Source organism: Lampris incognitus, chromosome 2 (assembly GCF_029633865.1).
Source record: "Lampris incognitus isolate fLamInc1 chromosome 2, fLamInc1.hap2, whole genome shotgun sequence".
In the NCBI taxonomy this organism is placed as follows: domain Eukaryota; kingdom Metazoa; phylum Chordata; class Actinopteri; order Lampriformes; family Lampridae; genus Lampris; species Lampris incognitus.
In genome coordinates this window covers 109227636-109245588 of record NC_079212.1, presented here as the reverse complement: position 1 = coordinate 109245588, position 17953 = coordinate 109227636, and the positions used below count along the sequence as shown (strand labels likewise).

The following is a 17953-nucleotide window of genomic DNA, read 5'->3' as shown; positions in this document are numbered from 1 at the left end:
TCACATGTTGCTTCATCGGCTTCACTCTGTGTTTTATCAATGGATTAGATTAAAATTAAAGGAGTGATGTAAAACCCGTAGTTCGCTCCTTTCGTTTTAATGTATTCCATTAATAAAAGTGCCAATCCTAGTATCCTGATGTGTACTGGAATATTATTTTTTGGTTTTGAACATTAGATGTTGTAAGCTAACACCCATAGCTATATACGTGTATATATCTATAAGCTAATGCCGGTCACTCACCAAGACACTTGCCCAGTTCCCCACTGGTCCTTCTCACACCACAACTCAATTTGTCTCCTCTGACCATTATTCCTTCTAACCCTGGTCTGTTCCTGGTCTCTTGGACACCTAGCAGGCTCATAATTATAAGACTGTGGTCCATCATATGCATCTAAATAAACATTTACAACCTCCTTATTGTCAAAAATAGCCTTGAGATCCATCCATCCATCCATCCATTATCCAAACTGCTTATCCTACTCAGGGTCGTGAGGATGCTGGAGCCTATCCCAGCAGTCATTGCGCAGCAGGCGGGGAGACACCCTGGACAGCCCGCCAGTCCATCACAGGGCTGACACACACATTCACACCTAGGGACAATTGAGTATGGCCGATTCACCTGACCTACATGTCTTTCAACTGTGGAGGAAACCGGAGCACCTTGAGGAAACCCACACAGACATGGGGAGAACATGCAATCTCCATACAGAGGATGACCTGGGATGACCCCTAAAGTTGGAGAACACCGGGGCTTGAACCCAGGACCTTCTTGCTGAGGTGACTGCACTAACCACTGCGCCACTGTGCTGCCCCACTAACTACTGCACCACCGTGCCGACCGCGTTGAGATCCATGAATTTCTTGTTAAACTTGACCACTCTTCCCTATGTTATGTCACTTCTGGTTTGGGTTTTTTGGATGCAGAAGTAAAATTCTCACACAAAAACGACTCCAGAAGTCACTGTAGTGTATATATATATATATATATATATATATATATATATATATATATATATATATATGTGTGTGTGTGTGTGTGTGTGTGTGTGTGTGTGTGTGTGTGTGTGTCTAGTTCCTACATAGATGGGGTCTCCAACCTGCAAACCACTCTTTCAGGCGATTCCTACAAGACATCTGGTTTTATCATTGAAAATCCTCCTATTCATACCCACATCGGTTATAGTTCTTACTAAGACTGCTTTCTTTATGGAAAGGCAAGACATATAAACCAGGGCTGTATGATTTTATAGACTACCGTTGTTAGTAGAGGCAAGTATGCCAGGCTACATTATGAGGCCAAATTGTGACGGTGACTGTGGTTTATAGTATCAGCAGGTTTCAATGAGCCTCATTTATCAATCGTTCGTAAGTACAAATTTGTTCTTACACACCCGTGGATTTTTTTTTTTAGCTTACAATATGGTCTGACCAGCAGCACAAAGCCTGATGGTTGTAATTCCTTCCCCCTTACCTCTTCTAATGCGTAATCGCCTAGTCTTGCAAAGACATCAGTGTTAGTCCACTGGTGTCTAAATTCAGGGGTTACTCGGGTTCTACCCTGGTCTTCAAGACAAACTTCAGGGCTAAGAAATTCCATGGGTGTGTAAGAACAAATGTGTACATACGTAGGAACGATTGATGAATGAGGCCCAGTGAGTTTCGCGGAGACGGTAAATGTGTAAAATTGTGTGTACGGCTGAGAAAGGTTTAAAGGGCACATCAATAAAAAGGAAGACAGTGGAAGGGAAGAGCAAGACGGGTGTTGTAAAGTAGCACCATTTCTTTGCGCTATCTGAGGTTAAATCTCTCTGTACATAAAATGGAGGAGTACACGGCAGGTTGTCATGGTATCTTTAGTGTGCGCTCTTTTCATTACCGAGGTTCCATGGGATGCATTTAATGAAAACTATCTGTCAAGGTTTGGAGCTCAAAGTAAATGGTGGCAATCCAAAACTTGGAGTCGCATAAAACCCATGGGGGTGGGGGGGGTCTGCCTCAGGCCAAAGCTATAACAAGCTAATGTGCTGTCTTTGCACTGTTGAGGAAAATCCCCATATTCCTGCAATAACAATCGCAAAGTAATTTTGGCAATATTATGCTCAAACTGCTGACAGATGTGGTGGATATGCTGACAACCTTCGCACCTTGATGGTGGAAAATGCTATTGATAGCTCCTGTTTGAAAGGGAGAGTATTGACTGAACCAGGGTGGAAAAGAACACTCAGCAGAAATGTCTCCCTGTGCGAGAAATTGCAGAGACCTCGCTGTGACACACACACATGAATGTGCAAACAGACAAGACAAATACACATATATGCCTGGACACACACACACACACACACACACACACACACACACACACACACACACACACACACACACACACACACACACACGCCTATGTGCATATGAAGCCCTCTTTTCAGCACAGGAAAGCCCACAGGAATACGGGCCCTCAACTCTCATGATGGTCGAGGTTTCCCAGCATACTTCCTACAACCACAAGCAAGGGAGACTTACCAATCATCAAAGTGGGGCTTCATTACGGTGGTGAATAGTAATACTGATCAGACCTGGTCCAAACCATATTTGAAAACGCTTATTTTGGTTTGTTTTTGCAAAGGTCATCGCTGTTACGAGCGCCTTCTGTCAGCATTTCCTGGCGTGAATCCAATCATATTCAAAAAGACACGGGACAGGCTTGGGCAAAACAAACAATTGAAACTAGAGGGTACCATTTGTCCCAGGTCTGACGCTAATGACATTTAGGTTTTCATATGATCAGATATTAAGAATTAGAGCTAAATAACCACATTTATTTTATTTTTTTATGGGAGTCATCTCATGTTTGCATTGCATCCATAGCACCCAAGAAATACAAGCGGCAGAAAAAATATTTCAAATGGCTTTCATAAGTCTGCAATATGAAAAATGTATTGTTTCATTCAAAGAATGGCATTCCCTGAAGTGTTAATATAAAATAAATACAAGCAACAGACCGTCTCTGGAATCACACATAGCACAAAGCAAAGGTCTTAGAAAATCTCCAGACTTTGTTGCTACGTACCTTCCATTACAAGTGAAATGTGTTTTTTGAATGAATAAATTTTACCATTTGTGTCCCTGCTTCAAAGCTCAAAAGAATAAGTTTTCCATCAAAATGCTCGACAAAAATATATTATTTTACCAAGCACTGCAGACAAGCAGGCTTTCTGCAGCGGTGTACTGTAATTTAAACAAAGCAATTTCATGACACACATTTAGAAGGTATTTTTATGAATGGACCTGAATTCATTTCAGTAATGGCTGTAAACTGTCTGAAACAAAAACACAAGAGGTTTTACAGACATACCTGAATTTGCAAACACATCTCAATAATCCAGGTAAGAAAATCACAGAGTTGAATCAGTTCATCTGGATACAACTCTCTGTGATTAAAAACACAGTTTTTTGGTGGTGTGATTCCGACACATCACATTTTTTGAGTGAAACATTTCATGCTCGAAGGACTTTTTTTCTTCTTCATAATTTCTAGCACTTATTTGGAGGAAAAAAGTCTTCTGTAATTTTCTTTCTATTTAATATATTGGCCATATTGAGATAGGAATCAGAGAGCAGAGGAGTAACTTACCCGCTGGATGAAACGCTAACTGGAACATCTGTTAGGATGAGAGGCAAATGAACCATGAAATATTTAGAAACAAGAAAAAATAATAAATATATATGTTATTTGAAAACTATTTCCCTATGCAGGGTTCTCATTTTCTTCCCATGCATCTTTTATACATATAAATGGCAAGCTGGATACTCTACTGCTGCAGCTTGTTCCATTATGTTCTTCTGGCTTTGGCTATTACCCTTATTTCTGTGCAAAAACGGTAACATTTATTCAAAATAGACTATTATGTTTGCTCTTGGCTCTTGTTTACTGTTTATTATTTGGTGTTTTGGTAATATGTTCTACTGATAACATTTAGACTTGTTATTCTAGTTCAGTGTGTTGGATACCATAGCTGTATTTTCATTACTTACACTGAGAGGACAGTGTTGCCGAGGGGCATACTGCCCACACCGTACTATATTTAGCTCATACAGCAGTCGGGTATTTATATTTTTTGTGCATCTTGTGCTGTTAAAGTCCAAAGTCCAAAGTAGCACTGTTTTATACATGCTTGTCGGCTAGTTTACCTTAATGTACCATACACCTTTTCAACCCACTAAAATGACTTATCGAGTCAAGTAGCTGTTGAAAACTGAGTCAGACTTTAGTATGTAGTATATAGCATACCTTTCGAATCACATGAGCCACAATGTAAGCATTTGATGAGACCGGCTCAGAAAATGTTAAGCAAGTAAGGGAAGGCAATCAAAACAATAAACCATTTCACTTTTTTCCCTTCTATCTTGTGACTGCACGTCCAGTGCAAGCTACAGTAAAACAATTGCCGTGGTCTATTTCCTTCATGGACCGCTCTGCAAACACATGTCTTGTGGTGCAGGGGGGTCTGAATCCCTTGCTGTCGCTCTGTTACTAGCCTTGGGTTATGTAACTGGCCTCCCCTCCACAACACTATCAACACCCAGACTTCCCCTACACATCCCCACAGCCCACTTAACAGATTACTACACATGGACTCAGTAAAAAGGCCTTTTAATTAAACACTAATCACCTCACTTTGTCCGACAGAAGTTCCCAAAGACCTAAAGCTCCTTCTTTATCCGTGGGTATAATTACCCGTAACCTGTTTGGCAACATTACCCAGGTAGTCAATATATCATGGTTATGTTTTCACAAATTCATCCAATTAAAAAAGAAAGTCAACTCTCTTCTCCTTATCCCTGCCTGCCTGGGGCAATAATGAAATCTCTTTATGCAAATATGAAAATAAAATTTAAAAAAAATAAAACTCCTACAGCTGTCTGGCGTCACCTACACAGCATGTGGCTGTTAAGCTAAATAGCTGCTTACACATTTAAAGCACAGATATTTATATCATTGATAAATGAAACTTTGGGCTCGAGTTCTTGTGCAAAGTGATGCACAGTAACTGAGCCAGTGGGTGGTTCAGTGTCTTGCTCAAAGGCACATGTTTGTGGGGATTGAATCTGTGATTTATTTATTTATTTATTTATTTTTTGGTTAAAGCTTTTCACAACTTTTCCCTGATTAATTCTTAGTCTCAGGTTGATTATGATGCCTCCATATGGCCGCCATAAGAAAACGAGGCCATCAGGGAGAACATTAGATATCCAAATGCTCATCTCCGGATCAGGTTCTCCATATAAACTGATGAAACAATTTACAGCACACAGACGGGATACACGGCCACAATTAGAGATTCATAACCTCATCGCTGTATAACTTGCAAACACCTGTTTTTCCAAAACACCACTGAATCCCTATCACTCTTCTCTTCAAAACAAATGCATGAGCTACCAAATTGCCACTGTGGTGCTTTGCAGCAGTAAGTCGTTCTTCTGCAAAGCACCACTGCTTGTGTCCACAGGGGCACGCTGAGTCAACTAAAGTCCAAAATCCCTCATAGCAGCTTTAAATTGAAATTAATTAACCATCGGGCAAACCTGTCTCCCTTACCTTTAGTGGAGATAGAGGCTACATCTTCAGAGGAGTTTGCCTCCTGCCCAGCAGGAGGTGGAGTAGCAGGACGGTTTTGTTGCAGGTTAAAAGGTTTTGCTACGTCTTCTTTTGTGAAAGTTGCCGATTCTTCCAGTGTGGAGAACTCAACAGCTTTTGTCTCTGTAGGCGCCTGGGCAACGTCAGCAGAGTCTAAGGAGATATCCTTATTTCCCGCCGGAAGAATCCCCTCATCAGCACTATCGTCAAACTCAAACTTCTCCCCTTGCTCCTCATCTTCCTCCTCCTCCTCATCCTCCTTTGATGGTTCCTGGGGCCTTACAGTGGACATAATTCCTGGAAAAGAGGCAAAGTACAGCTATTGGAATAATTTACACCTTTTGCCTGTAAAACATACAAAGTAAAGCCATTTTAGAGGATATAAGGTGTTGTTTTTTTCCTGCCTAAAAAGTCACACAGCAATTTGGAAATATCAATATACTTTCTCAACACAAACCAAAATCTAAGTTAAAGTTAACCATTAGCAAATGTGTACAAAAGCCAGTTTCTCACACTAAATGGACTTAATATGAGACTGTTAGAGTTATTTTGGGATCAGCCCATACTTTCACCTCCATCCTTCATCCGACAAGGAGAGTAATCACTTGGGTGGAATGAGAACGGCGGTGCAAGAAGGATGGAATGTCCTCCGCTCTGCATAAACAGCCTGAAGCTTTGCTTATAAAGAAAACAGTTGTGTGTAAATAGAGTGACATTGTCTCCGAGATGGAAATCTGTGTTTTGCTGAATAATATTTGTACTTCGGCACAGTGTTGAGGAAAAAGACTCTACACCTTCCTCCACAACTAAACTGGGGTCATATTCTCCACTGTGTCTCTATTAAAACCAAGCCTAATACATTTTGTCGGCACAGACTTGGGTCTCATGTGATCAGCAGTATATGTCAAACATATTTACTGCAATCAAGAATGAAAACCAGTGCGTCCAGGTGGTGTTGCAGTCTATTTCGTTAACTACCAACACAGGGGTCGCCGGTTCGAATCCCCGTGTTAGCTCTGGCTTGGTCGGGCGACCCTACAGATGCAGTTGGCTGTGTCTGCGGGTGATAAGTCGGATGTGGGTATGTGTCCTGGTCACTGCACTAGCGCCCCCTCTGGTCGGTCAGGGTGCCTGTTCGGGGGGAGTGGGAACTGGGGGAATAGCCAGATCCTCCCACGTGCTATGTCTCCATGGTGGAACTTCACACTGTCAGGTGAAAAGAAGCGGCTGGTGACTCCACATGTATTGGGGGAGAGGTGTGGCAGTCTGCAGCCCTCCCCGGATCGGCAGAGGGGGTGGAACAGTGACCGGGACGGCTCAAAAGAGTGGGGTAATTTGGCAAGTACAATTGGGGGGGGGGGGTTTGGGCAAAAAAAGAAAACCAGTTTCCCGAGCAGACACAAACATTTTTAACAGTTTGAATTTTGAGTATAACCCAACTTATTGATGCATGGCAGAACCATGGCTGCTTGCTCTTTACCAGGTGCAGATAGAGAAAGAGCAAGAGAGAATCAACATGAAGATTACAACGTCGAACACTATAAACATGACATATGGCTGTAGGAAAAAACTGTTTGCTAAGTTAAACAGACTTTGGTAGATTAATTAAGATAGCCACACCAATTTAAACTGATGGCAGCATGTGCTCACAAACTTCAATTACCTAAAGGGCTAATTCCATCATGTCTTATCTATTAAAACAGGTATTGCACCTGGCTACACGTTGCTCCTGTAACATAAATTAAAAGAAAATGACTTTTCAGGAGTCAAGTAAACTACTTTTGTTTCCCACTGTCTGAAAATGAACAATTTTAAATGTACAATACATTAGTTTGGTAGGTTTATACAAGGTGGCGGAATTGTAACACTTGATAAGTTTACACCTTAAATCGTATTTGCAACACACTTAAATGTCATATTTAACATATTTGTAAAATAATTTTCAAGGAAAAGAAAGTGGGGTTATCCTGTGACGCGTAGGTCCAGTATGTATAGGAAGCCAGCATGTAGTACCCCTCCTAAGTCTCAGTGACTTTTTGGACTACAAGCATCTGCTTTGCATTTCGATTAGTGCTGAACTGTTTCCTATGCTGGAACATTCCTGGGCCTGATAGGCCAGTTTGCTGGTTGCCCTTGGGAAGTGACAGCATATAATGGAGAGGGGGCTGAACATGAGGGGGCTGCACAGAGGGGGGAAAAAAAACAGCTTTGAACCAGGCTTGTTGTAAATTGCACAATTCATTGCCTTATAACTTGACCTGAATATAAAACCTATGGCAATGTAAGTTATGCTCTGCAAGTGGCATTATCTTTTTACAAGCGCTTTCTGACAGCTCAATGCGGACATGATGTCAGCGTTAACCTGAGGAGAATGATTAAGGAATACTGATGGCTCAGGATCCAACAAGTGAGAGCAAATGCAAAGTAAAGCAAAGAGTCACCCTCCTTTAGGAATAAACTCTGGTTGTGTCACTATCTCCCATGGGCACACCCCGCCGCTACAGCTTTTGGACCCAGTCCCTTCTAATGTACCACCAACACAGTGTCTCCCGCCGACCCACTCCTTGGTTCGACCAACAATGAATCCTTTTGAAGAGGGAAAACATCAATTCAGCCCCAGAGAGAATTGTTTCTGCATTGGTCACTGCAGCGGCGGGTAGCTCACGGGTCAGCAGGGCCGCGGGCTGGGCTGTGCTGCATGTGGTATGGCAGAGCCAGCCTCAGTACAAGAATAATGGAGGATCTGTGAGACCAAAACCTGTCCTGCCTTCAGAGGAAAGCTACTGCCTCTCCGGGTGAGCTGTGTGTATGATAGCAAATTATAGCCGCTGTGCATACATGGATTAAAGCCATGCTGAGTGAACAATCATTCTTCACCGCTTCAGTGGAGTGAATTCGATAAAGTAAGCAGAAAAAGTCCCTAACTTCTGAGATATGAGTGAGGATTTCACGTCTATCCGGAATCGAGAAGGCAGCCGGTGAATTACATAAAAGTTTAACCGACCTAACTGAGCTCCTAAAATGTGAATTGGGGGGAATCCCTTTGAAAATCCTTTGCCCCTAATCGAAACGACAGGTGTTTTGCACAACTTTGCAGGAACGCGTTTGAACAGGCCATGGAACAGGCTACAACTAAAGAAAATAATATACTTTAGGAGTGGTTCTTTTTGAAAGCTGTTCTTAAGGGGGAAAGGGATGCATCACTGAATGAAGATGAAATCAACTCCTACACACCCTGTCCCTGACCTACATAGAGCTCCGACAACTCTCCTGCTGCCTGCCAAACGCTTATGACTGGAGAGATGGTGCAGTATGTGTACTAGAGGACAGTGTGGTGGTATGTGAAGTGTACCCTCACTAATTGCACACATAATCCCTGGATGTATTTCCATAAAGACGTTTTCATCCAAGTTCTGAATTTGCAAATTAGACTAACTGAACTAAAGCACCCAAAAAAAAAGACATTTAAAAGTACCACTGAAAACATGTGCAAAAAGCTTTTTTTTTATGAGTATTTGAGGCTTTTGTCACATGTATACCGTCAGGTATAAAATCCCAGACAATCTAGTTTCGAATGTCTGTTGAGTTTTCTCTTCCTTTATTTCCCATTTACCAGAGTGTATTTTAATGTTTACTCTTTCAAATTATCTTCAGTTATATTAATCCATATACCATGAATTAATTGTTTTAGTTTTTAAAGAGCTTGAGTTTGGTTAAGCCTGGCCTGCATCCTGTAATCCAACCCCATCCCCCAGCTCTCCCCCTAAAAACTCACCCCTAACTCTCTAGTCCTCCCCAGTTGTCGTGGATTTTGTTTTTTAAGTATGCTTAAATCTGTAGTGGATGTGGTGAGGGAGGACATGCAGGTGGTTGGCGTGACAGAGGAAGATGCAGACGACAGGAAGCGATGGAAACGGATGATCCACTGTAGCGATCCCTAATGGGAGCAGCCGAAAGTAATAGTAGTAGCAGTGGTAGTAGTGGTAGTAGTGGTTGTAGTAGATGCTTAAATATGTGTTGGATAGAAGTCGAATAGAACTTGCAAATCTTGCTCAGCGAATCCCCTTAGCAAACATACAAATACATCCAGCTCTAACATGTATATGAGTGTGACTCAAGGCATCTGAACACAGGTTTGTGCAGGTACCGCAGTCCTGGAGAAACTAGAGGTTGACTGTTTTGTTCATGGGCTCTTTAGACCATGATTAAAATGGGCAAATTAGGGATTGAACCCTTCATCTGTCTTAACCAAATGCCTACATTGTTGCCTGTTGCATTACATCTAAGACAGCTGAGATACTACTTAATGAGCTTTTCAAATAAAAAGTTATTGCCATTAACACCACATAAATAGAAATAAACGTAGTTGGAGTCAAATAGTTGTCAAGTTTGGCGGTCTGACAGGACGCAGAAGTGGGGCAGGCTAAACTAACTGCTTGCCCATGCAAACCGGCAGTTCCAACAGTCATCCTGGCTGGAGTTCATTCTCTTAGGCAGTGATTTTTTTTTTTGCCTAGTTTGGATATATGTGTTAGTTTGGATATATATGTGTTAGTTTGGATATATGTGTTAGTTTGGATATATGTGTTAGTTTGGATATATGTGTTTAGTTGGGATATATGTGTTTAGTTTGGATATATGTGTTAGTTTGGATATATGTGTTAGTTTGGATATATATGTTTAGTTTGGATATATGTGTTTGGTTTGGATATACACTACCGTTCAAAAGTTTGGGATCACATTGAAATGTCCATATTTTTGAAGGAAAAGCACTGTACTTTTCAATGAAGATAACTTTAAACTAGTCTTAACTTTAAAGAAATACACTCTATACATTGCTAATGTGGTAAATGACTATTCTAGCTGCAAATGTCTGGTTTTTGGTGCAATATCTACATAGGTGTATAGAGGCCCATTTCAAGCAACTATCACTCCAGTGTTCTAATGGTACAATGTGTTTGCTCATTGGCTCAGAAGGCTAATTGATGATTAGAAAACCCTTGTGCAATCATGTTCACACATCTGAAAACAGTTTAGCTCGTTACAGAAGCTACAAAACTGACCTTCCTTTGAGCAGATTGAGTTTCTGGAGCATCACATTTGTGGGGTCAATTAAACGCTCAAAATGGCCAGAAAAAGAGAACTTTCATCTGAAACTCGACAGTCTATTCTTGTTCTTAGAAATGAAGGCTATTCCATGCGAGAAATTGCTAAGAAATTGAAGATTTCCTACACCGGTGTGTACTACTCCCTTCAGAGGACAGCACAAACAGGCTCTAACCAGAGTAGAAAAAGAAGTGGGAGGCCGCGTTGCACAACTGAGCAAGAAGATAAGTACATTAGAGTCTCTAGTTTGAGAAACAGACGCCTCACAGGTCCCCAACTGGCATCTTCATTAAATAGTACCCGCAAAACACCAGTGTCAACATCTACAGTGAAGAGGCGGCTGCGGGATTCTGGGCTTCAGGGCAGAGTGGCAAAGAAAAAGCCATATCTGAGACTGACCAATAAAAGAAAAAGATTAAGATGGGCAAAAGAACACAGACATTGGACAGAGGAAGACTGGAAAAAAGTGTTGTGGACGGATGAATCCAAGTTTGAGGTGTTTGGATCACAAAGAAGAACGTTTGTGAGATGCAGAACAAATGAAAAGATGCTGGAAGAATGCCTGACGCCATCTGTTAAGCATGGTGGAGGTAATGTGATGGTCTGGGGTTGCTTTGGTGCTGGTAAGGTGGGAGATTTGTACAGGGTAAAAGGGATTCTGAATAAGGAAGGCTATCACTCCATTTTGCAACGCCATGCCATACCCAGTGGACAGCGCTTGATTGGAGCCAATTTCATCCTACAACAGGACAATGACCCTAAACACACCTCCAAATTGTGCAAGAACTATTTAGAGCAGAAGCAGGCAGCTGGTATTCTATCGGTAATGGAGTGGCCAGCGCAGTCACCAGATCTGAACCCCATTGAGCTGTTGTGGGAGCAGCTTGACCGTATGGTACGCAAGAAGTGCCCATCCAACCAATCCAACTTGTGGGAGCTGCTTCTGGAAGCGTGGGGTGCAATTTCTCCAGATTACCTCAACAAATTAACAGCTAGAATGCCAAAGGTCTGCAATGCTGTAATTGCTGCAAATGGAGGATTCTTTGACGAAAGCAAAGTTTGATGAAAAAAAAATCTTATTTCAAATACAAATCATTATTTCTAACCTTGTCAATGTCTTGACTCTATTTTCTATTCATTTCACAACATATGGTGGTGAATAAGTGTGACTTTTCATGGAAAACACAAAATTGTTTGGGTGATCCCAAACTTTTGAACGGTAGTGTATGTGTTCTTGTAGTTTTTAGATATGTGTTTTTGTCTTTGTGTTGCACCGCTGTGGGCTGGGGGAAATATTTCATTTCATTTCATGCGTGCAAGTGCATGAAATGAAATGACAAATAAAGTGTTCCTGATTCCTGAATAGTTATTTCAACTATGTTTGAGTAAGCAAGCTGTGCATCATTTGCGCTCTCAGCCACTGAATTATAATGTTCAGTGTTTGTCTCACTCCAGGGAAACTTCACAACCATTGGCCAAAGAGATTCGGGAGCATCAGTTGACAATGGCCCAGAGCAGCAGCTGGTGATGGGTGAATAAACAGCAGTGGAGTCCTCACAGGAAGTCATTGAGAACAGTCTGACTTTGGGGGCCTTAATATATACATATATATGGAAGACGGCTTTCAAAATCTTCTCATCAGGAATGAAAGAGATAGGGTTGGTTCATGGACAACAATAATCAGTGCCAGGCAGCGACACATCAGCCCCTAGCATGCCCCCTCCTTCCTTATACTCTGTATCTTGTTTCTAGAGGACTTCCCGTCAAGAGATATGAATGTGACTCGGCCAATTTGGAAGCTGCAAAACGCTCGAGAACAGTCAGACTATGACTTCCTTTGGCTGTCAAAAGGCGTAATGTTCTTGGCGGGAGGCTTTTTCACAGACGTGTGGATTCTGCAGATTTGCTTTGGATTTATGTGTAACCCTTACCAGCAATTTTGAGCAGAGAAGTAGCTTGGCTCATTGCATTATGCATGTTATTTTATCTTCGTTTTTTTTTTTTTTGTTTACACCTTAGCTTTAAGGAATTTCATGAGATGGCAAGCAAGAAATCACAAGGAATTTCATATTGAACTGTAAATACAACAGAGAATGAGGGGTTATCTGTGAATATTGGCGATAACTTATTCACTACATTCCTCGAGGTTTGCATACTATCGGGGCTGCCAGTGTTTAGACATGCAAACATGCATTATTCATTCATTCAGAGCCAGTCTGACTTTAATGTGCCCTTCAATGCGAAGAGCTGCTACAGTAATCAGAGTACACAACGCCACTGATGTGCTGCTGCAAGACACAGCGTCACATTAGTCAAGGACATCTTTGGCAGCCGTCCTCCACCTCCTCTCTGCCATCTGTGCTCCCCACACATCAGTGTATTTGGCTTTATGCTTGTGCTTTACACTTATGAAATAGAGACTTAGAATGACCTAGATGTCTGGGAAAGGTCTCATTTATCAAGAAAAACAAATTTATTTTTCAAGAGATGCAATTGAAAAATATGTATTCTAGCATCTGCATCAGAGAAAATGGTGAATTATGTCAAAATGCTGCTTTTCCAGTACAGTATTGACTAAACATCCTCATTACCTGGCAGAAAGTAACATAAGGCGCAAGTTAAATCAGGAGTATCCATGTGTGTGCCATGAAGGGCCAAGTGCATTCCGGTTTTCTTTCCAACAGAAGTCTACACCAATTGATTTTTCTAATTAGTCTCTGCCTGTTTGGTTGAATCAAATCAGTGCAGTCTTTGGTTGGAAAGACTATTACAAAGCATTATCTTGGTTGGGCAGATTAATCTAAATCTATTGCCCTCGCTATAATCTGGAGCAACGAAATAACAAATGTCTTACAACTTCTTCGCACCATAATTAAGTTTTAATATTCGAAATGGGGTCTAAAATCTCTTAAGTTCAGTGACCAATATGTCTTGAGTTTGAGTTCCTATACAGTGGTAATTGTTGCCTTCGTCACATGCCTCATCCTTTTATTGACTTTTTTTGGTCGCTGTGTTTGTTTGATAACAGCTCCCAGTTTGTCTGCCTCAGGTATTCAGGGTTTGCTTTCCGTGTCGGTTCACAACAGCAGTTATCTCCTACATGCCATCCTACTGGAGAAGCCTGTTACCTTGTTTGACATGCCAAAGTCATATCACCTGCAACGCTGGGTAAGAGTTCATGTGCGGTCACCCTTCAATAAACGTATTACAGCACGTTTGAGATTTTCCGCTATAAATCCCCATACTACAATATCCATATTATGTGACTGAAAGTTTCAAATGGACAACTTGAGCTCACACTTCAAATGAGTGCTGCATGGACAGGTCACTCAGGCGTGGAAGGCTGTCTTCAGCCAGGCCCAGAAGGAATAAAGGCAAGCCATGTTTGGGAGGCAGGTCATATGGCAAATGGATAAGCCTGAACTTGCAAACGTAACCAAACACATCGAATTCCAACTCCCAAAGTTGGTCATAAAGCGTTCCCACCAGATTGCTGTTTGTGTATCATACCCCAATGACACCCAGTGACTCATATAGGGCTTGAGCAGTGAGGCCTAATATGTGCGTGCATGCGTGCGAGTGCTTGGGGTTTTTCACATGAACACCCCCATACAAGATCTCATGGGGGTATTCATGTCAGCAAGGCCCCACATGACAGTGAGGTCTTTGTAGTTTAAGCTCCATGTTTGCCATGCAAGGATTGTGAATGACTTCTAAGTGTTCTGCTGGAGTTGTAAGACAAAAAGATCCCTATGCACAGTAAGTTCTACAGTTTCTTTATAAAAGAAAAATGGACTGGGACATCCGGCAAGTCAGGCAGAAACAGTGATGTAGTCCAAAATGCAAATTGAGTAGTCAGAGGTCCCCTACTTCCCCCGTACCCTCTCCCCCCACTGGTTCTGCTCCCTCTCCCCCTCCCTCCCCCTCAAGTCTGCTTTGACATAAGGCAGCGTGAAATCCATCCAGGGAGGGGCTATTGTACTCCAGGAAGCAACCGTCAAACTGGAATCGTTAGGGCCAAGGCTCGGCTAGGTCTTTTATTTCAACCAGGGGCTGGTGTACAGCACTGTGCGACACTGCTGAAAATATGGTGCAGGAGAGGTCTGCGGCTGGATTCACAACTCATCCTTCCTGATGTCTGCTGTCTCAGGAACTGCTGCTCTCATATCAAGGCCTCGTGTCCTCTAGCTCTGCTGACTCTCTGAGGCAAGACTCCGGTTAAATCGTCCATGATGGTGAGCAGTCAGCCAAGAGGCCACCCGGGCATCTGCAGTTTCTCCTCTCCCCTCTTCTCCTCTACTCTTTCCTTGCTCTCTCAGCTGTGCCTCGATGCCGGTAGAGGGACAGAATGACAAAACAGCACACCCACCCCCTTATGCTATCCATGGCCCCTTCTGGACAAAGCTTGCTGTCTTTGCAGCAATGCTAACCATGCCGAGATTGAAGAGGAGGAGAGATAGAAGAAGGATTGGGGGGAGGGGGGGTCTAAAGGGAAGCGAGAAAGTGTGTGCAGGATAGTAAATACACGCCTCTCACCTCCTTGTCCCCTGTAGTGTTTCCTCCGACAAGCTTTCAAGGCACTCCCTGGTGACTCTTTAATCCTTGTCACCTCCCATAAACTCCCAGTTTTCACCACACCAGCAGGTCCACCATGACCATCCCTCTGGGCTCCTACGAGGGCTGCGAGTGGCAGGACAATGACTGAAACTGTTCTTTATACTGTTTACTTTCCCACAAGTTCTATTCTGCTCCGTGTGCACTAGCTACTCTGGATGAGGTAACCCCTCTTTGCTCCCTCCCCTTTCTCTCTCTCTCTCTCTCTCTCTCTCTCTCTCTCTCTCTCTCTCTCTCTCTCTCTCTCTCTCTCTCTCTCTCTCTCTCTCTCTCTCTCTCTCTCTCTCTCTCTCTCTCTCTCTCTCTCTGTCGCCTTTAAGGCTTTGTTCCTCCCCTCTCTTCCCTCTTTTTTTTATATGGGTCCTCTCGCCCCCTCCAGTCTCCCCTCTGTCCTTTATTTGGTTCACTCCCCCCTCCCACTCTGGAGACCCCTGCTGCTTCCCAGACAGCGGCACAAAGCAGGCAAAGGGCTTGCACTCTCAGCTGGCCAATGAGAGAGTGCCAAGGTCTGACATGTGGCCAATGGAGAGCCTAGTTGGCAGTGTGTGTACCAATCAGAATGAAATATTCAGATCAAGTAGGCAGGACAAAGGGAATTAGGGGCAACTCATTCTCAGTTTTTTTTTTTTTACTATGGTGAATCCGTGTACAGACACTGCTCCCAGTTGAAAAAAAAAATCCTATCCATTCAATGGAACAATATTTTTTTTATAATGTAAAAATGCCATGTGAAAAGTAAGACAAATGCTGCATATTAAAATAAGAAAATCCCCGAAACAAACAAAATAATCTTCAGTGCTGTAAGACATTTTAACTAGGTAAGTTTCTTAAAACACAATTCTGATAAATGACTGACATAGTCAGTTCTTGATGAGTAAATTATGCTTTGAAACAAAATAATAAGATATTTCTGTATGCTTTTAAGACTGGCAAATTGGTTCAAATATACCACATTTACAGAGTAGGTAAGCTGATGTCTAGTCAGCTCTTGAGAACAATTAATCCATCATGCTTTACAATGTGCATAATTGAATAATACGGCTTTGGGTGTTTTACAATTTTTGCTTGAGTAGGGAGATTGATTAAGATGTTTGGTATTCACCTATGATAAGGGGGGTCTGTTTTTTTTTGCTTTTGTTTTTTTTTTACTAAGTTCATCAGTGATATCTTGCTCTCAGTACAAGTTAGAAGCACATTATTGTGTTTAAGTGAACCATCTGAAAACGGTACTTTTTTCCAGTGCAGACTAGTCTGTGAATGGTAGTCGGTCTGTTATTTTGACCACTGACTGTTTCCATCCGTGGTTTCTATTTCTGCCCCTGATCACATGGACAGTACTGCGGGCTCGTGAAGAGGGCGACGTTCAGCACTAGCAGACACTGTACAGTTAGCACAAGGTAATCCGTGAGGTTAGGTTACTTTAATTAAACCGGCTGTCCTCCAATCAAAGTCAATTAATCACGTTCTTGTTGCTTCACCTTCCTGCATGTTGGGGAAACGCACAGTCATGCTCACGCCGTTTCTGCTTGTCCTACATACAGGAAATGATCAGACACCTGACGTGTTGTCCAGAAGATTTATTAAAACACATTGAACAAATACACAGAATACAAATTAAGAGATGACAATCACTTTGTTTCATTCAATTGCTATACAGCACAAATATCAGTACCATAACACTGCTTGGAGTTCATTGTCTGTAAATGCTAGCCACACAGAGCGACCACAACCAGCATCCCTGCCTCCCCAAAGTGAACCGTCCAACCAAACGGCTCACATGCTGTGCATTCACTGCAACAAAGGTGCCTTTACCAGGGTCTTTTGGTAGCTTTTGAAGCCTTGTTATTAAGCATGTACATATATTGTTAACATATTTATAGTATTAGACTGAAGCCTTTTTTCCCCCAACATAAGTTACATTCATAACTGACTTCAGTTTGATTGCATTTCATTTGAGCAGTTTTTCAAGGTCATCTAAATCGGAGCTCCAGAGGGAAACAGACATGAGTCTGATTGATGAGCGCATCATACTGCAAGTCGCTAACGCCACCCTGCAAACATTCACTTTTCTCAGTTTGGTATAAGAACCTACATGACATGGAAGCACCTCTGGAAAATCTCTTGTTCACATTTTTTTTTTGAGGTTCTTTCCGTCAAGCAACGTGATAATTAACGTAGTCAAGTAAACAATGGATCCAACAGAAACAGAATGGGCAAAACAGCACTGAGAAACACAAACAAAAAAAAACAAAAAAAAAGAAAGAAAGTAGCCCTTTAAATAACAGGCCAATAAACAAGTAAAAAGTAAAATTGTACTATAATGACTGGTAATCACTGAGTAATTTATAGATGTGTAAAGTTTGATATTCGCCTCGTGTTTCATTTTAATAGTTAGCTGCTTTTATCTCCTGACATAAGCGAGTGAAAATACTTGTCTTGACACAAAGTGATTTGTGAAATTTATCTTAGTGTATCTGTAAATCACATCCCTTCAAAACTGATGCAGATTATAACAAGAAAGCAACTTAGAAAAACCAAAAAAAAACTATATTTATATGTTAAACTGTAATTACCACTAGTTATAGTACAAATAAG

At 41.9% G+C, this 17953-nt stretch overlaps 1 protein-coding gene across 1 annotated transcript in view; it reads right to left on the bottom strand.

Moving 5' to 3' along the window:
• The window catches only part of arhgef10la (Rho guanine nucleotide exchange factor (GEF) 10-like a), a 179067-nt gene extending 163611 nt beyond the window's left edge, over positions 1-15456 (bottom strand). Inside the window, exons 1-3 of the mRNA XM_056273390.1 lie at positions 15281-15456; positions 5600-5935; positions 3635-3662 (exon numbers count right to left, since the gene is read on the bottom strand). Of these exons, the coding sequence (XP_056129365.1) occupies positions 3635-3662; positions 5600-5930 (359 nt within the window). The 5' untranslated portion in view covers positions 5931-5935; positions 15281-15456. The remainder of the gene's footprint in view (positions 1-3634; positions 3663-5599; positions 5936-15280) is intronic.
• Between the last annotated feature and the right edge of the window lie 2497 nt (positions 15457-17953).